The 23,804-nt window shown below is 42.3% G+C and overlaps 1 protein-coding gene across 1 annotated transcript in view; it reads left to right on the plus strand.

Annotated features, from left to right (window-relative positions):
• LOC105389042 (fibrillin-1) overlaps positions 1–23,343 on the plus strand; it is a 92,231-nt gene extending 68,888 nt beyond the window's left edge. Inside the window, exons 46-60 of the mRNA XM_048628636.1 lie at positions 327–484; positions 1,088–1,188; positions 1,622–1,858; positions 2,960–3,179; positions 7,445–7,618; positions 12,271–12,373; positions 12,785–13,039; positions 13,404–13,551; positions 13,880–14,024; positions 14,469–14,669; positions 15,120–15,271; positions 15,739–15,855; positions 21,261–21,380; positions 21,797–21,890; positions 22,233–23,343. Of these exons, the coding sequence (XP_048484593.1) occupies positions 327–484; positions 1,088–1,188; positions 1,622–1,858; positions 2,960–3,179; positions 7,445–7,618; positions 12,271–12,373; positions 12,785–13,039; positions 13,404–13,551; positions 13,880–14,024; positions 14,469–14,669; positions 15,120–15,271; positions 15,739–15,855; positions 21,261–21,380; positions 21,797–21,890; positions 22,233–22,591 (2,584 nt within the window). The 3' untranslated portion in view covers positions 22,592–23,343. The remainder of the gene's footprint in view (positions 1–326; positions 485–1,087; positions 1,189–1,621; positions 1,859–2,959; positions 3,180–7,444; positions 7,619–12,270; positions 12,374–12,784; positions 13,040–13,403; positions 13,552–13,879; positions 14,025–14,468; positions 14,670–15,119; positions 15,272–15,738; positions 15,856–21,260; positions 21,381–21,796; positions 21,891–22,232) is intronic.
• The last annotated feature ends 461 nt before the right edge of the window (positions 23,344–23,804 follow it).

Here is a 23,804-nt window from a genome sequence, read left to right on the forward strand (position 1 = left end):
CAACTGTCACAGGACTCACAGGGCTCATGCTATATGCTATACTTTTCACGTGGAAATAAAAAAAAGCTAATCCATAGAGTCAGCTTACTACATGCCTTAAAAAATGGTTCAGCCGTTTTCCCGTGACGGGTTTGCTATTAGTCAGTCAGCAGGCTGTTTGTAACCGTGGCGTGGTGAAACGATTAGCCAGTTAGATTTTCCGTCAGACGCTGACTGCCAGATTGACTGCCTTTGAAAACATGGAGTCTTGAAAGAAAATACTGAAACTATAAACCAACTATAAACTAATGCCCTTTACAAAACTAACCAGCATTCCTATCCCGTAGTTTCCGCTGCGAGTGTCCCCAAGGCTGGCGCTTCGACAAGGACGCGATGGTGTGTGTGGACGAGCGCCGGGAGCTGTGCTACGACGCCTGGGAGGCGGGCCGCTGCCACAGAGCCAGGCCGCTGCAGCTGGGCAAGCCCGAGTGCTGCTGCTCTGAAGGTAACGTGGAGCCTAGTGTCCATGCTAGATAATGTCTAAGGCAAGGACGCGATGGTGTGTGTGGACGAGCGCCGGGAGCTGTGCTACGACGCCTGGGAGGCGGGCCGCTGCCACAGAGCCAGGCCGCTGCAGCTGGGCAAGCCCGAGTGCTGCTGCTCTGAAGGTGTGTGGACCTGATGCTAGTATAAAAGAGCACATTTTGTTATGATAGATGAGCAAGGTTGCTGCTACTCCAAAGTAAATGTTAGAGCTAGTGTCATTAGCATCGAGGACCGCAGCTAAAACTGAGAAGCGCAGATAAAGAAACACTGTTAAAATTGTTACAAATGGGAGTAAAAAGATGTTTTGACAGACAACCAATTAAGGGTGACATATCATGAGTTCGTCCGCCATTTACATAATATCTCGGCCCAGAAATGAGCTACAGATTTGACTGTTTTACCAGATTATAGAGATTGATCTGTCGAATTCAAAAATGTAATGAAAAAATGCAATTTTGTAAGTTATGACGATGACGGTTCGGATTATCATACATAGTTTCTTTATCTGCGCTCGTTATATCTGGATATTTTAAAAATATAATAATCCATATAATTTCCTTAGGCGCTGCGTGGGGCCGCTACTGCGAGCGCTGCCCGCCGCAGGACTCGCCCGAGTTCCTGCGCATCTGCCAGGGCGGCATGGGCCGGCCCAACCTCACTCAGGTAACTAATAATCATCATCATTAGCTATGAACTAATAGTCACTAACATAAGCCTTTCGAAAGAATCACTAAAACACTCTCAATGATCAAGCCTTTTCGAAATAATTTTAAAAACATCGAATAAATCATATTTGATTTTATAGAGTAATCAGTACTCATTCCCTCTGCCTGCCATTTAAATAAATGAATGTTTATTAGCTAGTACATTACGTGTAAAAGAAGCACTGCAAACCAAACGCGCAGTCTTATTACAGTTCAATTGCAGTCCGCGTATAGTATACGCTGTACAGTCAGTGTGAATCAGATTGCACGTTTGATTTGCGGATTCAGGGGATAGGTTATTTTTTATTATTAACTCCCATATTTGATTCACATTCATCAATTTTATGCGACGTATAATAAAATTGTACAATTATTTGTCCACTCCCCCCCAGGACCTAGACGAGTGTGCGGTCCGGCCGGACGTGTGCCGCGGCGGGCGCTGCATCAACACGGACGGCTCGTACCGCTGCCAGTGCGGGCCCGGGCGCGTGCTGGACGCGGCGCGCGCCTGCGTGGACGACGACGAGTGCGCTAGAGACCCCCGGATATGCGGGGACGGGACCTGCACGAATACCCCCGGGGGGTATGAATGCAGGTGTAACCATGGGTTCACGCAGGGCAGTGATCAGGTTAGTCCTCTTTAGGATACTAAATTTCCTTCTAATGGTAATTAACATGCATAAGATATGAACGGGAGCAAGGAGGTAATCACGGGTTAGCCATGGAAGTAGAAAAAAAGACGGACGAATCTCGCTAGCTAAAAACGACGATATGAGAGTCTGTGGGTGCGTAGGTGCGACGTGACGGACTGACTTACTTTGAGTGTGAATGTGTGTGTGGCTCTGAATGAATCTGACTTACGTTTTAGTTAGCGAGATTCCTTCCGTCTTTGTTTCTACTTCCATGCGGTTGGGTAGTTGAGTCCTCTCTGGAGCAGTAGCTTGTGAACACTGCGGGTCGCGCCGCTGCCAGTGCGGGCCCGGGCGCGTGCTGGACGCGGCGCGCGCCTGCGTGGACGACGACGAGTGCGCTAGAGACCCCCGGATATGCGGGGACGGGACCTGCACGAATACCCCCGGGGGGTATGAGTGTAGATGTAACCATGGGTTCACGCAGGGCAGTGATCAGGTGAGTTTGGGGTTGGTTGGTGAAGTTTTACTGTCAGCAGTGTTATTGTTCCAGCATGCATAATATGGTTGATATGCTGTCGGATGGGCATGTGAATCAGTCGGTCCTGCGCCTAGCTCTCTCCAGTCGTGTCGGACAATCCGTCCCATTGGGCTATGAGAGTGATGGAACAGAGAGTGCTCCTGTGTACTGCGCACACACTTGGACACTATAATCTTCTCCTGCGTAGATGGCTGATGTCAATTGAGATTGGCCGCCGTGGTCGAAATTCTGCTAGGAGGACATTAATATGGTGGAAAGTTATCAACAAACTTCAATTCGGCCGGATTGAAAGTTGTACGTCTGGCCCGGCTGAGTTTAAGGTTGAGCTAGATTGCAATCCCTAACTACAACCTACACTGTGTTTGTCAATTCAAGTATACCAGTGTGATCAGTCGACTCATTCTGACCACTTATTGAATTATTAATAAAATTATTGTGTATATAAAATCTTTTTGCGTACAAAATACAGCTTTTAATTTCAGCAACCTCAACTCGTCATAAAATTTTGCAACCACAGTTCTGTAATGTATCATTATAACCAAAACTTTCTTCCTCCGCAGACATGCGTAGACATAGACGAGTGCCTCGAAGGCCGCGCCGCCTGCGCGTTCCGCTGCCACAACACGCTGGGCTCCTTCCGCTGCACGTGCCCGTTCGGGTACGCCCTGGCTGCCGACGGCGTTCACTGCAGGGACGTGGACGAGTGTGATAATGAACAGCCCGTGTGTGCCCATGCGTGCGAGAATGTCGTGGGGAGCTATATCTGCAAGTGTCCTGAAGGTTGGTACACAATATTCTGTGTAATGTAGAGCTAATATTCTAGTATTTTAAGCAAACTAGCAGCGATACGGTTCGCTACTTATCACGTGAATACAAATTAACAGCGAAAAGCGGATGGCTCGCTTGCGAATAATTTTTTACTACCCCTACGGGGATAACAGTCGTGAGCTTACGCATGACAAAAGAATAAAATGTCGGCCGTGTCCGTTCGGGTACGCCCTGGCCGCCGACGGCGTGCACTGCAGGGACGTGGACGAGTGTGACAATGAGCAGCCCGTGTGTGCCCATGCGTGCGAGAATGTCGTGGGCAGCTATATCTGCAAGTGTCCTGAAGGTTGGTACATGATTCTTTAGGTTATATGTACTTAGTATATTTTTAACAAATAAACAGCGATACGCCTCACAGACGTAAGTACAAATATACAGCGAAAGGCGGGTGGCTCACTTGCGAGTCACCTCTGACTACCCCTTCGGGGATTACAGTCATAAGTATGTAGGTATGACAAAAGAATAAAATGGCGGCGGTGTCCGTTCGGGTACGCCCTGGCTGCCGACGGCGTGCACTGCAGGGACGTGGACGAGTGCGATAACGAACAGCCCGTGTGTGCCCATGCGTGCGAGAATGTCGTCGGGAGCTATATCTGCAAGTGTCCTGAAGGTTGGTACTCGATACTTTAGGTGATACTATATTTTAGTTCTCTCTCTCAGCCTTCTGTAGTCCACTGTTGGACATAGGCCTCTCCTAACGATCGCCACCCCAAACGGTCACCCGCCATCTGCATCCAGCGGCTTCCCGCTACCTTCCGCAGATCATCAGACCAACGGGTTGGGGGGCGACCGACACGCCGTTTGCCGACACGGGGTCTCCACTCCAGAACCTTTCTACTCCAGCGGTCGTCGGCTCTGCGGGCTACGTGGCCAGCCCATTGCCACTTCAGCGTGCTAATCCTTTTGGCTATGTCGGTAACTTTAGTTCTCCTGCGGATTTCTTCATTACGAATTCTATCTCGCAGGGACACGCCTAACATAGCCCTTTCCATAGCACGCTGAGCAACTCTGAGCTTGTGGATAAGCCCTTTGGTGAAGCACCACGTCTCGGCTCCGTAAGTCATCACTGGCAACACGCACTGATTGAAAACTTTTGTTTTCAGACACTGAGGTATGTTTTCAGTGAAGATGTGTTGTAATTTCCCGAACGCTGCCCATCCGAGTTGGATTCTACGAGCTACCTCTTTATCGAAGTTGGATTTACCTAATCGGATCACTTGTCCTAGGTAGGGATACTGATCGACAACTTCGATGGTGACACCTCCTACAGTTACGGGCGATGATGAAACATGTTCGTTCGACATGACCTTTGTCTTGTCCATGTTCATTTTCAGCCCAACTTGTTTAGAGGGCATCATTGAGGTCTGTGAGCATTTCGCCTAACTCCTCCAGCGTTTCCGCCATAATCACTATGTCATCAGCAAATCGTAGATGAGAGATATATTCGCCATTGACGTTAATGCCCAGTCTTTTCCACTCTACAAGCTTAAAAACATCTTCCAGTGCACAGGTGAACAGTTTCGGAGAAATAACATCTCCCTGTCTCACGCCCCTTTGCAACTGGATCGGTTTTGTGCTATGTTCGTGTAATCGAACTGACATTGTGGCAGCATTGTACATACATCTCAACACCTCGATATAGCGATAGTCTATATGGCACCGCTGAAGGGATTGAAGCATCGCCCAGAGCTCAATAGAATCAAAGGCTTTCTCATAGTCCACAAACGCTAGACATAAAGGTAGATTATACTCCTCGGTCTTCTGTATAACCTGCCGAAGCGTGTGTATATGATCTATGGTACTATAGCCTTTTCGGAACCCGGCTTGTTCGGGTGGCTGGAAGTCGTCGAGTCTTTGCTCGAGACGATTCGTAATAACCCTCGAAAACAGCTTGTACACATGGCTCAGAAGTGCAATGGGTCTATAATTCTTCAATAGGGCTTTGTTGCCTTTCTTGAAGAACAAAGTCACTACACTTCTGCTCCATGCCTCCGGGCTTGTGACTTCGAGTATGACGGAATTAAACAGCCTCCGAAGTGCTATTAAAATCGGTCTACCGCCGGCTTTCAGAAGTTCTGTCGTTATTCCATCATCTCCCGGAGCTTTGTTGTTTTTTAGCTGTTTGAGAGCTATACTAATCTCGTCTAGACTGACGTCCGGAATATCTTCGGTATAGTGTCGGGTGAGTGGCGCTCGGCTGTCGTGAGCACCGCTGGTAATAGGGTTTTGTGTTGTGGTGTATAACTGTCCGTAGAATCTCTCAATTTCTCCCAGAATTTCGGGCACTGATGAAACGGTGTTGCCAGTGTCGGTCTTCAGTTGGGTCAACAGAGTCTGCCGAACAGGTCGATCTCTAGCAAAGACTTTGGAGCCCTTGTTTTGCTCTATTGCGTCTTGAATGCGCTTGCAATTGTAGCGTCTCATATCGCAACGTCTTGCTTTGGCGATCTGTCTGTTTAGACGTCTGTATTCGACCATATCAACTGAAGACTGCAACCTCATTTCTCTCCGTTCTCTTATGAGACTCAGAGTCCCATCTGAGAGTTTTTGAGGTCCTCGGTTGGTTCGGGACGAAAAATATTTCGATCCTACCTCTCGGACAGTTTCCACAAACCTATTATTTAAATCGTCAACTGTAACGCAATTCTCTAAACATATCAGGCGGTCGCAAAGCTCAGACTGAAAGCTTTCGGGATCCTGGATTTGAGCAGGAGTAGGACGGAGCGTGGACTTCATTAGACGGGAGCGTTCTATTTTGCAGTTTATATTCAAAGTGCCTCTTACGAGTCGGTGATCGCTGCCGGTCTTAACCCTACTGATCACTGAGACATCATTGAATATGTGCTTCTTATCCGTCAATATGAAGTCGATCTCGTTTTTAGTCTTCCCATCGGGGCTAATCCACGTCCACTTCCTTTGTGGCTTCTTCTTGTAGAAGGAGTTCATCATATAGAGGCCCTCCTTCTCCAAGAAGTCAGCCAGCATTTGCCCACGATGGTTCCGGACTCCAAATCCATGTGATCCCACTTTCGTCTCGCCGCCTTCTTGTTTTCCGAGTTTCGCGTTAAAGTCTCCCATCACCACCGTGAAATGAGTAGTGAACTTACGCAGGGCAGACGATACGTCTTCATACGCAAGTTCGACCTCATCATCGGTGTGCTTAGATGTGGGTGCGTAAACCTGTATGACCTTCATTGAGTATCGTTTAGATATTCTCAGGATGAGGTACGCAACCCGTGTCGACACACTACCGATTTCAACGATGTTGTTGACGAGGGACTTGTTGACGATGAACCCGACACCCCCTTGGGACAGTTGGTCGCCCTCCCGGTGGTACAGCAAGTTTCCGGACTGGAGAATTTCCGTATCCTCTCCCTCTCGTCGGACTTCGGATAACCCTATAATGTCCCATTTTAACTTGCTGATTTCCTCTTCCAGCTCCTCTATCTTCACGTCTTCCCTCAGTGTCCGTGCGTTATATGTTGCCAGGTGCAAGGGTCGGTTGGGCTGGTAGCCGACTCTCTGCCGGAGATTCTTCGCACCCCCTGCCCCGCCGTTACCGTGACCGCTACCGGAGTCCGGGATAGCGGGGCTGCCGGGGACTGGGGGCCGGGGCTTTGTTTTTTCCATCAGGAGGTGTATTTGCCATAATCACCGCGCTTGGCAGGCGTGTTGGTGATTCTCCTTTTTTACGGCGGGAGATCGCCGCCTCTGCTAGGAGAGGAGGTCGGGTCGATTTACCGCCGCCCGACATTCGGCGTTGTCACTCGTTAGCACCACCCAGGGGACACGTGTAGGGTAACTAGGGTTTGTACCTACGGACGTGAGCGACAAGCCCCCCATATTTTAGTTACAATTGTAATATTTGGACCAAACCGTATTTTGACAAAACAACGAAATGGTAGCCGTATGCGCGTGTTGCTTTTATGAACGAATGATAACAGAACTTTCTGAGCTCGTCCTTGCCACTTGCCACAATAGACGAAGAGCTTCGCTTGATTTTGACACATTCCAACCGAGCCTAAACCTGCATCTCCAAGGGGACCTGAAAAGTATCTTCTGCATTACGAGCAGTCACTAGATCTATTTTATATTTTTACCGATACAAAAGGGTCCCTCCTTATTATGTTGTTCAACATGACGAATTGCGAATATGATTTCATATAACTATATTTTTTCCATATACAACCAAACTTCACAACCCAACCTTTTTCCAGGCTACAGAAAGACGCTAGCTCCGCAAGAGTCCCCGGACGCTTGTGAAGACGTCGACGAGTGCTCCGAACAGCCGGACCGCTGTTCGCCCGGCGTGTGCATCAACACTGAGGGCGGGTACGCCTGCGACTGTGACGCCGGCTGGGAGCCCAGTGAGGATGGGAAGAGTTGTATAGGTGAGTGGATTATCTCATTATCATCAGCATCATCTTCATTGCAAGCCATCACGTCCCTATGCTGGGTCTTCTTCCAATGAAGGAAAGGTTGTAGCATCGACGAGTGTTAGGAACAGCCGGACCGATGCTCGCCCGGCGTGTGCATCAACACCGAGGGCGGGTACGCATGCGACTGTGACGCCGGCTGGGAGCCCAGTGAGGACGGGAAGAGTTATATAGGTGAGTGTTGACTATCTCATTATAATAGGGAATATGCAAGAGGTTCAAATAAAGGTCAAATATTATTTATAATAAACTTTGTTATTTCATAACTACGCCTCCATCAATATTTTTGATTATAATTTATTTTTGAGCAAGTAAATGAAGTTGAAAAGTACAAAAAAACTTCGGTAAATTCTAACTTCAGAGAAACGTCACCCATTTTCTTAGGGCGGATGTGACGTCAAAATTCTTTATATATCAATCTCAGAATAATAACTTCTTTGCGTTTACGGCGGAAATAAATAAATGTCCAGTGTAAACAAATAAATGTTAATGTCACCGAGTGTTTGTGATGCTCGTTGTGATCAGATACGATGGATCACATAAAAATTCTTCCAATAGATCCTAGCCTCCTATAACCTCTCCACTTCTTGTTTGATATGCTTGTTTGTTTGCAAAGTTTAGGACTTTTTATATTTTTTGTTGGTAGTGTATGGGCTGCCACTAGTTGTTCTTTTGTAATGAGGCCTAAACAGCCATTCGCTAGTCAACGAGCCACTCAAATAAATGCTCCATATACACATCACTCACGCCTTGTACCAATGTACTCCCGTGCGGGGTAGGCAGAGGTGCATTGCTGCACCCACTTTTCGCCAGAGTGTTATGTTGGTCCCAATGTAATAGGGGGCGGGCCTATTGCCATTTTACGGGCACATCCAAGACCCGAGAACAAATATCTGCCCCAGCCGGGAATCGAACCCGGGACCTTCGGCTCAGTAGTCAGGGTCACTAACCACTACGCCATTCGGTCGTCCATGCTCCATATTGCAACACAATAAAATTAAATTAGTATTGTAAGTATTATGCCATGAACATGACACATACTTTTAGGTTATAATGGCAGTCGTTAGTATATTTCAAAAGTTGATATTTTTTTCTAAATTAAGTTAAGGAAGAATTCTCGTAATCAGAACAACTGGACACATTAAATTTATTACGCAGTATGAACGAGTAAACTGTGGCCAGCTGCGGAAAAGTTTTTATTATAAATAAAAGATAGTATGTATGTTATACGTTATTATTTTTGTAGAATTAAATTCGGGGATAATCATGTAGCATGTGTAAGAAAACATCGTGAGGAAACCTCAATATTTAGATTAAGCATATTTAGATATGTGAACCCACCAATCCGCAGTGGACCAGCGTGGTGGGATATGGTCCAAGCTTAGGAAGGGGGTTTAGACCTTTGAGATATGCACAATGGTTCCATTCAAGAGAGCCAGGTGCAGGTTCTTACACCCCCACAGATAATAGAATAGAATGACCCACTAAACCTAGCCTCTCTTACTGAGAACCAAAGTTACAGTAAGTACTTACATACAATACAAATATTACTTTATATTCATATTGCCATAATAGCTTAATATTGTGTACAAAGGTCCTCTGGTTTGCGCGCTCCCATTTCAAAAGAGCTACTAGTAGCTATTTACGAGCTCCCATTATAAAACAGCCACTGGTCACACTTTACTACCATTACAAAACAGCCACTGATCACACTTTATACACTTCCTTTTTCGTTTGTTACCATGACAACATTGGTTTGTTGAAAATACAAAAGTACTCTGTGATTACGTGATTAGGTAAAAAATCTATGCCGACTGACGGGACTCATTATTCTGAGCCGTGAAATTAAAAGATTATGACGTCACACCAGCCCGCCATCCTGACGGGAATTTCAAAGTGGTCGTGATGGTTGTAATTTTTTAACTTTCTTTAATATACCTTAAATTACTTATTTTGGCGTTGAATTTTTTTTAACTATAATAAAGTGATATAAAACTATCCAATAAAAGTATAAAAAAAAATTATGCATATTCCCTATTATCTTCATTGTAAGCCATCACGTCCCAATGCTGGGTCTCCTTCCAATGAAGGAAAGGTTGTAGCATTGACGAGTGTTAGGAACAGCCGGACCGCTGCTCGCCCGGCGTGTGCATCAACACTGAGGGCGGGTACGCCTGCGACTGTGACGCCGGCTGGGAGCCCAGTGAGGACGGGAAGAGTTGTATAGGTGAGTTGGTAGATTGCTGAAACATAAACACACAGTCGGTAAATAGTCCACTATAGGAGGTTTCAAGGGCTTCTCTAATGAGAAATGTAATAATAATTTAAGGTTATTGTCATAATCTTCACGGGTTAGAGATATATCACACACAAGCATAATTTAATTCCCCTCTCGTAACCATACTTTGGAAGATTATTAAATTGCTAATAAAGTTCTTGAATTTTTGCGAAAATATATTCTGAAAAGGTACGTATGTAAAAATATTCATCAAATAGCCTGCACTCACTGTCAAGAAACGCATAAACAAGAATCATTGTACACACGGCAACGTTAAATGGTTGGCAGGGCACACTAACGTAGGTAGTGTATGTGTGTGTCGGCGACGTCGACGTAATTATTTAGTTCTGGGCAACCCACACACAGATATTGTAAGCATGTAGTTGTGCCAGTGACAATGATTCATTGTTTTTATTATATGAAGCAAAATTTTGCAAGGCATTGTAATTGATAGAATGGCTCAGTTGGTATGATACAAGACTTACATTAATCAGTATGGTGGTTCAAATCCCACTGAACTTGCAATAATTCCTTTTTTGTTTTTTTTATAGATTTAATTTATTTTTTTAAGATGGTTAATAATAGTATTGTAGTATATACGAATAAAAGCAACACAGAAAGTAAATGAAACAAGTTATTAAGTGTTAAAATTACCAAATTTATTCTTGCCGTAACATAAACATTAAGGATGTTACGTTTTTGTTGTTTTTCGTTTTAAAACATAGTTTTTGTTTATATTAATAAGGAAAATTTTCAATTAGCAGTTTAAAATCATAATAAACATCAGAAAAGGATGGACTGGCTGTTTTACTAAAGTAAATAGGCAAGTCATTAGTTATATGAATCAACATGTTAATTAGCTAGAAATAAGATAACTTATTCTAACCTCAGTAACAATAACATCATTAACACATTGGCTTACCCATAATTGTAAATAATGATAAGTATTTAACAAAATAACTAAAATTTTATACAAATGGAAAAATAAAAATTACTGAGCTAACTATAATTTTCACCACTTTTTCGCCATAATATCTTACGTCCATCCTTGTCTGACTTAAAGAACTTTTCATCACTAAATATCACCACATTGTTGCACCAATCAAAGTTTAAAATAGTCAGTCGCAAAACGCACTCTGTTTCGACGATGCTGATCGGTTAGAGCAATTTCCTTCGCCGGCCTCCGACACCGCAACCCAGCAGCACGCAAGTGAACCCGTACGGTTTGTATAGATTATGTGTTGTGGCCGTAGAACGGGTGCTGCAGAACGGATCAGCGCTATGTGCAGCTACGATTTCTCGATGGTGTGGTGATGCATCCGTATAGACGACTACTGTCTGCATGTCCCGAATCTGCGTATCGGTGAACCCATAATTGAACAGTTCTCCTCTGCAAACAAAAAAAACAAATACTTAGCTTATACAAATACAAATATTCTAACAGTCAAATAAAATATTTGCAATTCTATGTTACTTACCGTTAAACGTCTTGCGATTTCACTAATTGTAATGTTTTGTTCATATAAATACGATTATCTCCGCCTTTTTGAACATGGTTAAGTGACTTTCCATAGTAACTGCGAAGAGTAATTAATTAAATTGACAAATCACAAAGTGAATCACTTTGCAGACGCAGAGGTGAATTGTCACTAAAACTAAAAACAAATTTCGTTTATTCATATTGTATGAGGGTAGAATGGTTTTAATTCTCAAATGAAGAACGAATCATATATTTTTGGCGAAGAGAAATAGTCGACAGCTATGCAGCTTGTAGTCATTTGTCAGTTTCAAATATATTAATTTTATACTCAACAGCGTTTAAATTAACGCAAATTTGAAATTAAGTTAAAAAAAAAATAACCATCCGTGGACTCGAACTCACGACCTATGTTTCATTAGTCTAACATTCTACCAATGAGCTACGAAGTGTATAGACACAGGCGGTGAAATTTTGCTTCACATCAATTTTATAACTATTTCACTAACACTACCGGTTCATATTTTTATGTCACAGCTGGTATACGGGCGTTTGTCTACGCGCAAACTCGTTTGTGCTGTTGTGTGTGTGTGTATGTGTGGTTTGTTACTGGTGTGTAAACCGATTTCTGCGTTTATGCACACATAGACAACGTTAGTGTGCACACATACACTACGTTAGTGTGCCCTGCCAACCATTCGACGTTGCCGTGTGTACAGTAACACAGGGTTACATTAGTAAGCCGAAAGGGAGTAAAACAAGAATGACCCTCCGAGTCAACCCCTTTCGGCTTACTATACTTACCACATTTGCAACATCCTGTATATGTAACTTAGTAATATTTTTCCCCAGACCGTCGCACCGGCAGCTGCCACCGCTCGCTGGTGTCGGGGCGCTGCGTGCCCGAGCCCCGCGCCCGCGCCTCCACGCCCGCCGCGCCCGCGAACGTCACCAAGTGAGTTTCCACTAGCAATCCATGTGCCAAATTTGGTCATTCTAGAACCAGCGGTTTGGCCTGTGCATTGATTTCGACGTCAGTGATTCAGAACTAAATTTGATGATATAGTTATAGATATTTTGATCGCGCACATTGTCATGGGCTGGAAAGTACCACTCGATCGGAAGTTTTTATTATATTTGTTACAAACTTCTATTTGTCACTGTGAAATGTTTCGGTATTCTGATGATAGTCGGATTGCTAACTATCCAGGATATCAAATCGCTTTAAAAAAAAGGCATCTGTTTAAATTTTGTATTAAAAAATGCTAATATACTATAAGTAATTATCTTTACCAATCGTATTCCAACCTTAACCCACTTGTTTAATCCCACCGTATAACTTTCTCACTCTACCATTTCCCCCCAGGGCGCAATGTTGCTGCACCCTCGGCGCAGCCTGGGGCCCCGAGTGCGAGATCTGCCCGGCGCCCGGCACCCAGGACCGCATGGACCTCTGTTCCCCCACCAGCATCATGCATACCGGCGGTGGTAGTAGCCCCGACGGCGGTATCACCGGGGGATTCGATCTAGGCGGTGCTATCGATGTGTTTGGGGATATAGATGAGTGCGCCGCCATGCCGGGCCTTTGCGCGCCCGGACGATGTGTTAATACTATTGGCAGGTTAGTGGCGTTTGTTTAATGTTTTCAGAGCTACTTCTGACGACTGTCTATCTTATCTATTTAGTTTTTATGTTAAATACAAACAAGGATTACAGTTACTTTGTGGATCCTTATGTGATGATCTCTTATAATGCAACATGTGCTACTTGGGCACTCCGTCATCTTTTTTGAAAAATTATCTAGTTATACACACTCAATTCACAACACTAACTTCTTTGTGTTCAAAATGTGTTAAGTTAATGCTTGCAAAATTTTATAATGAGTTCTACCAAGATACCTGTACCTGTACCATTTATTACCACCTAAGACATTGCAATAGTTACTCTAATGTATCTCAATAAACAAATAACCTAATACTCTACAGTTTCCGCTGCGTCTGCGGTAGCGGCTACAAGCCAGCCGGTGAGATATGCGCGGATATAGACGAGTGCGCGGCGCGGCCCTCGCCTTGTGGCCATCTCTGCAAGAACACCGAGGGCTCGTATGAGTGTCTGTGCCGGCCTGGTTATGAGGTAAGGATGAGATCTTCATTAGATGTAGAAACTCTTCTTCAATGTAGCGTCCACATTCTTTCGTGTATATAAGATCATTTATGTTCCCAAGATAAAATGTTTATCACGTGCTTCTTGCGTATAAGATTAGCATTTGATTAGATCATTTCCTCTTGCCGAACCGTTATTGGCAAATTGGTGACCCCGACGTGATACCAGCGTATGATTTATCTATCTATGTATGTATCTACATAATCATGTATAGTCCAGGCCCTTTATAGTTAGGGTTTCTGTGTATGAGGTCATCATTACATTGGAGGTGTTATTCTAAAACTCTTAACCCCCTCAGGTGGACGAGGACGGCGCGGAATGCCGCGACATCGACGAGTGCGCCCGAGGGAAGCACACCTGCCAACAGAACTGCAGCAACACGGACGGCTCCTACTCGTGCTCCTGCCAGGAGGGCTACGAGACCAGGGGGGACGCGTGTGTCGGTGAGTAGCGCCCAGTACTAACATCCCCCCACACCACAGTAGACGAGTGTGCGAGAGAGACAACAGAACTGCAGCAACACGGACGGCTCCTACTCGTGCTCCTGCCAGGAGGGCTACGAGACCAGGGGGGACGCGTGTGTCGGTGAGTATACCCCCCTCTCCTCAGAGCTCAGAGCCTCTCCTCACTGAATTAGTTAGGTTACAAAATAATCCGTGAACATCATCACTGGTCACTGCATCTTGACAGATGATAGTTACAGCGGCTGCGGGTTTTGAGAGTCACATTTTCTGTTATGACTGAAGAGACCTATTACGGGCCTTAAACTGCTTGCCACATCGGTCACAGGCGTTGGATTTGGCGATGTTTCCAGATGTTGATTAAACTTCTTTATTTTTAACCTTAATCCATGAAAAACGCCCTAAAAACACCTTTCCATCCCACAGACATAAACGAGTGCCTAGAAGAAGGCATCTGCCCCGCCCCCGGTAAATGCGTGAACCTGCTCGGCGCCTACCGCTGCGTGTGCCCGCGCGGGTACCGGCTGGACGCGGGGGGGGCGTGCGTGGACCGCGACGAGTGCGAGCTGGGCCGCTGCCAGGCCTGCCGGAACTACGCCGGCGGCTTCCGCTGCGACTGTCCCCCAGGTAACTACAGGGCCACGGGGGTCACTGTCCCCCAGGTAACTACAGGGCCACGTGGGGCCACGGGGGGACCGCCTGGACGCGGCCTTCTTTCCTTAGAAATTGGTGACCCCGCCGTGATAAAAACACGCTGATCTTATGATTGGGTATTCTGAAGTGCTTTTGCAATTATAATTCAGATACTATGTAGTGTAGTTAGTTTTGACAAATCATGTTGCTACAGAGTCATTTTTGCATGGAATTGTAAATATACGGTCAGCTGCATAAGTAGCAGTACACTTGTCAAACTCACAAACTGCCTATTAAAACATTGTCAGTTTGTTATGTACCGAGTTTGACAAGAAACATAAGTGTATAGCTACTTATGCAGCTCACCGTACCTACGTAATAGAATGAGATGATTGTGATAATCTAACTGTACTGTATCTACTAACTAGTACCACCTCCTTCCAGGCACAATCCGCTCAGCCGGCACGTGCGTCCCGCGCGACATGTGCGCGGACGCCCCGTGCGGGGGCGCGGCGTGCTTCGCGCTCGGCGGCGCCTACCGCTGCGGGTGCCCCGCCGGGTACGCCTGGGATAATGCTCATGGGGTGTGCTTGCAGGTATGTACAAGCTCCTTCTAGCTAGGGACTGCAGACGGTATGTACTTAGTGCTTCCTTTAGCTAGACACACAGTCTTCAGATATCGTCACCATTCTTGGCCAGCTACCGCACGTTTACTTACGTCGATATCGAACCCGTGTAGCGGTCGCAGTAATCGGCCACTGTTAGACTTAAGAAGGCTCCTAGGGAGAGCCTTGAAACTCTGCCTCCGGCCTTCTTTATCCAGTCACGATCAGATAGTTGTGTGAGGTCGTACAAGACACAATACAAAGAAGTGTCAAAACGGCGTCATTAAATTTGACAAAATCGAGCGAGACCGTTCGGTCGCTATTAGTCTGTTGAGGCAAGGAAGAATCCTCTCTCATAATTTTATCATAAATAGAACATGAGCTCGCGGATGGCAACTTTTTCTTTCTAACCTATAATCTACCTATCTGTATCTCTAAGATGTACAACAAATCCCCAGATGGCGGGCGGGTGCGCGGCGTCCAGCTGCCTGTTCGGCTGTTCGGCGCTGGGCGACAGCTACCAGTGCGGCTGCCCCGCGGGCTACGAGCTGGTCGGCGCGGGCCACTGTCTACAGGTATTTATAGTTTTTTTATGTTTAAAAAATATATTTTTTTGTTTAATGAGTAAAGACGGTAGATTGTGCAACTGAAGTAATTCTTTAAATATATAGTCTATACTATATAGTATAGACATGTCCGCATCCACAAGGCATCGAATCATTCTCTCAAGCACGCACCCATAGATAGATATTGGTACCGATTCTGAAGGGCGCACTTCCTAATTTTAAAATGAGCTAAAATCTCTAAATTTAACTGACAGCGCTAATTTTTGCTATTCTGAAGGCAACGATTTTAACGGCCAACTAAATTAAGAAGGCTCATTTGACGTCTTTAAAATGAGTGTGGCCATGCACTTCAGGATATTACAATCGAAAATATCGATTAACTTTTTTAACCTTAAAGTACTCCAAATAAATTTAATTATCCTAAATAGTAGTTGAAAATAATTAAAAGAATTAAATACCCTGCATTTATATTGGTTTTCGTGATAATTTCAAATATTTGTGTAACATATTCATAATTCATTATTGCAACTGGTAACTCTGGCTAGAAAATGCTTCTATGGTACTCTATGGACATTTCCGAGTGATTTAAAAAAATATCATAGAGTAGAGATGGGGTAAGTTGATAAAATAGTGAGAATAATCGAATATAATCGATTATTTCACTAGAATATTTTAAACAATAGTTTTTCAGTAAAGTATGTAAGTAGGTAAGTACTAAGTTCTACATCTATGTGTTATCCACGATATTTAATGTAAGTATTTACTTAGTTACTTACTTAAATGTTTAATAGTTGATGATGATGTTACGTTATATACTTAAGTAGATGACTGTGTAATCGATGATATTCATGTAAGAATATGAAAATTATCGAATACTTACAAAAGCACAAATACCTTATCAGTAGGTACTTACTTAAGTATTTCCGATGTGTACGTATTTATATTTACCAAAAACGCATATGATTATAATAAAAGTACCTACCCAGGAATCGATCCAGCATCGATTATTTTTTAATTCTAGCATAGTTCGGAAGCAAGTAACATTACACTACGTACATCTCTATGGCGCATGCGCGCTGGACAGCAAGAGAGGCGCGCCGCCGGCCGCGCCGGCGCGGCGCCATCACCGTGATCACCGCCATATTGAATTTTCCGCCGAAGATTTTGCCGCTATTTTTTAAAGTATTTTTGTTAAGTCTTTACAATACAAAACAAACATCTATTATAAATTATTATGTTTGTGTTTGCAATATGCAATTGTAAAATCGATAAGGTGCTTGTGTGCAAGTTTACGATTTATTTTAGGAAGTTACCTATACGTAAAATCTAAGGAAATATTTTTATCAGTTGGGCATCTGGTTACTTATGTTTGTGTTCTAGCGTTTTCGTTTCTAATATTTAAAGTTTTGTGTAAATAGGTACCTATAAGGATAAGCTTATTCTGTCAACTATCCATACAACATACCTATACTTACTTTATTTTTCAGTGACAACAACGAAGAAAATGAAAAATCAACCACACCCATAAACTAAACATGAAACGCTGGATACAAGATATTAATTCCTCTCCGGGACAACAATACTAAAACGACCATCAGACCACCTAGTTACCTACCTACTAACTAGAAGGATAATGGAAATAAGATACAGAAATGAAATCAAGCAATTGTGTATATTGGTGTCAGAAAAATTACTCAACCAGTGTGTGTTGTGTGTGTTATTCACCCAAATAAAGTTTTACGTCCATAAAATGTATTTCTTCTTTCATAAAAAGTAATAGTATAGTAGTAAGTACCTATATCGTTTCTTAAAGTTAGGCATATGTTTCAGATAAAAGGTAACCTAGGTAGGTATAACTTGTTTTTTCCTGTAACAAAATAGGTAGTTAAATATTTGAGCTATGTAGAGACCACTTTGAGTAAAATATTCTTACAAGTAGAAAGGGGTAAGAAGAGAGTTAGATAGGTACACAGGTAGGTGAGTTAAGGTTATGGTGTTCCTCATGTATGTAGAGCCGGTCCGTTTGGAAGAGGTGTTAGGGCTAGTGTAATCCTGAAAAAGATCGGTAGGTGTGTTGATTAATTTTTAGACCTAGAACTATAACTTAAGTGGTTTTAAGCAACCCGGTTCATGCATACCTTGTCAGTAACACGTTTTTCAGTCATTCGGTCCAAAGATCAGAAATAATAATATGACAAAACAGAGTCACTTTCACATCGTAGTTTCGCAAAAAATAATAAGTTAGCGTCGTTGCAATTAGCTTTACATGCTTAAACAACACATCAGCTCTAAGTTAAATCCACATTTATGCACCTACAACAACAATTTCCCATATATTTCACGGTTTTACTTTTAGAAATTTTAGTATAATTTTAACAGGCACCTGTTTAGACCCCTTTTAAATTTAGGAAGAAAGTTGCTAATTTTAAGTTGACAGCGCTAAAAATGGTACCTTCAGAATACCAATTCGACCATCTAACCTAAGTTGAATAGTTTTAACGCTGTCAGATTCAAAATTTAAAGTGACGTCTCTAATTTTGGAGATAAACGGTGCCTTCAGAATGCCAAATAAATTTAGAGAGAATGTAAGCGTTTTTTGACAGCGTTAAAATTAGAATGTGCCCTTCAGAATCGATACCATTAGCAGTTTATTTGAATTCCATCCTCTCTTAGAAGGTCAATGGTATCGATTCTGAAGGGCACATTCTAATTTTAACGCTGTCAAAAAACGCTTACAATCTCTCTAAATTTATTTGGCATTCTGAAGGCACCGTTTATCTCCAAAATTAGAGACGTCACTTTAAATTTTGAATCTGACAGCGTTAAAACTATTCAACTTAGGTTAGATGGTCGAATTGGTATTCTGAAGGTGCCATTTTTAGCGCTGTCAACTTAAAATTAGCAACTTTCTTCCTAAATTTAAAAGGGGTCTAAACAGGTGCCTGTTAAAATTATACTAAAATTTCTAAAAGTAAAACCGTGAAATATATGGGAAATTGTTGTTGTAGGTGCATAAATGTGGATTTAACTTAGAGCTGATGTGTTGTTTAAGCATGTAAATCTAATTGCAACGACGCTAACTTATTATTTTTTGCGAAACTACGATGTGAAAGTGACTCTGTTTTGTCATATTATTATTTCTGATCTTTGGACTGAATGACTGAAAAACGTGTTACTGACAAGGTAGGCATGAACCGGGTTGCTTAAAAACAACTTAAGTTATTGTTCTAGATCTAATAATGAATCAACACACCTACCGATCTACTTCAGGAATTACACTAGCCCTAACACCTCGGCTTTCCTCTTCCAAACGGACCGGCTCTACATACATGAGGAACACCTTAACCTTAACTCACCTACCTGTGTACCTATCTAACTCTCTACTTACCCCTTCCAACTTGTAAGAATATTTTACACAAAGTGGTCTCTACATAGCTCAAATATTTAACTAAGTACTTATTTTTTTACAGGAAAAGTAGGTTACCTTTTATCTGAAAAATATGCCTGACTTTAAGAAACTATATACTACTATACTATTACTTTTTATGAAAGAAGAAAGATTTTTTTGGGACGTAAAACTTTATTTGGGTAAATAACAATCACAACACACACTGGTTGAGTAATTTTTCTGACACCAATATACACAATTGCTTGATTTCATTTCTGTATCTTATTTCCATTATCCTTCTAGTTAGTAGGTTGGTAACTAGGTGGTCTGATGGTAGTTTTAGTATTGTTGTCCCAGAAAGGAATTAATATTTTGTATCCAGCGTTTCATGTTTAGGTTATGGGTGTGGTTGACTTTTCATTTTCTTTGTTGTTGTCACTGAAAAATAAAGTAAGTATAGGTAAGTTGTATGGATAGTGGACAGAATAAGCTTATCCTTAAAGGTAGATACCTATTTACACAAAACTTTATATATTAGAAACGAAAACGCTAGAACACAAACATAAGTAACCAGATGGCCAACTGATAAACATATTTACTTTGATTTTACGTAGGTAACTTCCTAAAATAACTCGTAAACTTGGACACAAGCACCTTATCGATATTACAATTGCATATTGCAAACACAAACATAATAATTTATAATAGATGTTTGTTTTGTATTGTAAAGACTTAACAAAATAACAAAAATCCTTTAAAAAAATAGCGGCAAACTTTTCGACGGAAAATTCAATATGGCGGTGATGGCACCGCGCCGGCGGCGGCGGCGCGCCTCTCTTGCAGTCCCGCGCATGCGCCATAGAGATGTACCTAGTGCAATGTTACTTGCTTCCGAACTATGCTTGAATGAAAAAATAATCGATGCTGCATCGATTCCTGGGTAGGTACTTTTATTATAATCATATGCGTTTTTGGTAAATATAAATACGTACTCATCGGAAATAAGTAAGTACTGATAAGGTATAAATTTGTGCTTTTGTAAGTATTCGATACTTTTCATATTCTTATATGAATATCATCCCTTACACAGTCATCTACCTAAGTATATAACGTAATATCATCATTAACTATTAAACATTTAAGTAAGTAAGTACTTAAATTAAATATCGTGGATAACATTTTGATGTAGAACTTAGTACCTGCATACTTTACTGAAAAACTTGTTTAAAATATTCTAGTGCAATAATCGATTATATTCGATTATTCTCACTATTTAAGAACTTACCCCATCTCTACTCTATTATATATTTTTAAATCACTCGGAAATGTCCATAGACCACCATAGAAGCAATTTCTAGCCAGAGTTACCAGTTGCAATAATGAATTATGAATATGTTACATAAATAATTAAAATTATCACGAAAACCAATATAAATGCAGGGTATTTAATTCTTATAATTATTTTCAACTACTATTTAGGATAATTAAATTTATTTGGAGTACTTTAAGGTTAAAAAAGTTAATCGATATTTTCGATTGTAATATCCTTAAGTACATGGCCACACTCATTTTAAAGACGTCAAATGAGCCTTCTAAATTTAGTTGGCCGTTAAAATCGTTGCCTTCAGAATAGCAAAAATTAGCGCTGTCAGTTAAATTTAGAGATTTTAGCTAGTTTTAAAATTAGGAAGTGCGCCCTTCAGAATCGGTACCATTGTAAGTTTTAAGGAGATCATCTTGACCAGTGATCAGGCTCTGTAGCACAGGGCGCTAATAAGACATGACAAAAGTTCTCCGTCGCGCTCACCCTTGATGCTGCGATGTGAGTGAGGGAAATGCACAACTTTTGTCACCTCTTACATACGCCTCGTATTAGCCCTTCTAAACTCATCTTTAAGTCCTTTTAGATGGGACGAGAGGGTGGATAGTACCTCAACAGCTTTGGATCCTCTTCATAAACACATGATGCACAGATATCCGCCGCCATTTTATTCTCCTATCACTTATTAAACCTTCCATCCCTCAGGCGTTGGACAGCGGTCTCCCGCCGGACGACATCGGCGACGTGCCCGTGTTCCCCGTGCGGGACCAGTACCGCACCGGACATAACGACCTCATCTCTACTGAGGGCTGCTTCAGTTGCAAGGTATGTTGGAGGTTTAATTATGTAAAACCGTAAACATTTCATGCATTCATTATCTACTAATTGCTACACTTTAAATTTTCGGATTATTTTCAATGTTCAATGAAGATCTGAATCAACAATGTGTCCATTATACCAGATTTCGATCAATTTGGGCCCTTTCCAAATGTCGAGTAGTTTAATTTTGTTTTTCTAACACCCTCTTTAATAAAGTTGCGAACACTAAACGTCCTCAGCTTTCGGGCCCTTTCCGAATATGGAGTAGTTTAATTTTTAACGATCTATCTATGTATCTGTGTAGATTTATCCGTTGTCCGATACCTATATTACAGGTTCTGCCCAACATGGGGTCAGATGGCCGTCTGTGCGATGTCTAACATATTATTTTCCTATCTAATCACCGTGTATACTCTACACAGATGAACGCGCGCCACCGCCGCGCGCCGGACGAGGGCATCGTGTTCGCCAACGGCACCACCGTGCTGCGCCGGCGCAGGCGGCGACGCACTAGACGTAAGTTGTTTCACCTGTAAACAAAAAAACTGTATCACGAAAAAAAAATTACACCTTATCGATAGGGTAATTCGATAAGCGGTTCACCGACCTATCGTACTATTTTTAAAAAAAACATTGTAATGTTGTTATTAATCCCCACACCTTGAATCTCAAATAAAACCTTGATTGCACGTAAGGAACGTTCATGAGTTTCATATGGTTTCATGATACATAATCTGACTGGCTAATCCTCTCACCACGACGGTGACTAAAACTACTCCAGCTCTAGTGTTTGTAATTTTATTTATTATAATAAATCAACATTATAAAAACTATTTTAATTATAATTATTTACCGCAGGTCGCCGCGCCCTCTCCGAGCCGGAAGCGGAACTGCTAATAGTAACCGCCACGCCGCAGCAGACGTGGGCGCGGGCGCCGCTGCTGCGCCTGCTGCCGGCCGAGGGCGGGGCGCGCCCACACTACCGCCTCGCCTATGGAGACCCCGACAACGACTTCCTACTCAGCAAGCGAGACGGTGCCTGGGCGTTGAGGCTGCGACGACACATCAAACCCAACGCCATCTACGAGCGACAACTAGAACTAGAGGCGAGGTTCGTCACCGATCCGTTTAAGAAACGCTGGCGGCGCCACATAGACTCCACGCCCGCCCCGCTCAGGCTGTATGTGTCGGTGAAGATCGCGCCGCCCAAGCGCTGAAGTGGTTATGTTTACTGGTTAGTTTGTTAGTTTAGCCCGCGAGGGAGTGACTGTTGTTCCGTCGGCGATGCCGGCGGCAGTATTAGTGTTTGTGACGGTGATTTCATTATGTTTTTTAACCCGAAAAGCTCCGAGCTTTAGTTAGCCGGAGTAGGCACCCCTGTAAGGTTGGTTGTTTATGTTATGTCATGGATTCGTAAACGTCCGATAGGGTTTGTAGACTTTGTAGGTCCATATTGTATGAACGAACGAGCTAAATGTGTAATTTGAAACTGCCTTAAAGTATAAGTAGGTAACCGATTTTATTCGACATTTTGAATCGATAAACAGTCGATGTTTTGTACCGAATGCCAGTGAATAGTCACCAGTGTATGATAACGATAATGTGTAAGAATAATAAGTACATAATAAGACTATTTATTTTAATTATATCTTTGCACCGGGAACGCTAGAGTTTCTATTAATAAATATACTTATTAATAAATATCTAGGTACAAACCGCCATAATATTTTTCTATGTATTTTTTAAAGAACTGACCTGTTATTGAGACAAATAATAACGAAATGTCAGGTTTTATTGTTACGAAGCAATGCAATAATTTAAGTACAAAATGATTGCAATATTTTTTGATTTGTTAGAATTTTGTAAATATGTGTATACAGATAAAAGTAATATAAATAAACTTATTGTTAGACATCTAAAGATATTTTTAGTAAGTTTTAACTGAATAAAACCGATTATAATACAGTATTCTACTTTTTATTCTGTATTGTACTGATATCACAAGAATCATAAATAATTGCAACTACCATATATATGCCGATGATTTACAATTGTATTTATCGTGTTCTCCGGATAACTTTCAATCTGTTATAGAGAAAATAAATGACGACTTAGACCGCGTGGCAGACTGGTCGACAAGGAACTCCCTTGTGCTTAATCCATTGAAATCTAAATATCTAATTATAGGAAGTAAAAAACAGATACAAAATATTGAAAACCTTCAGCCAGACATAAGGATTCAGGGAAATAGTATAGAACGTGTGCGAGAAGCACGAAATCTAGGAGTTAAGTTTGATCAACATCTTCGTTTTGAGTCCCATTTGTTAGATATCATAAGAAATTGTTTTTATAAGATAAAAATACTGTACAATATTCGTCCTTACCTTAACACAGACTTAAGAATAAAAGTTTGTGAAACATTAATTCTTT

The sequence above is a fragment of the Plutella xylostella genome, chromosome 21 (genome assembly GCF_932276165.1).
Source record: "Plutella xylostella chromosome 21, ilPluXylo3.1, whole genome shotgun sequence".
NCBI classification, from domain to species: domain Eukaryota; kingdom Metazoa; phylum Arthropoda; class Insecta; order Lepidoptera; family Plutellidae; genus Plutella; species Plutella xylostella.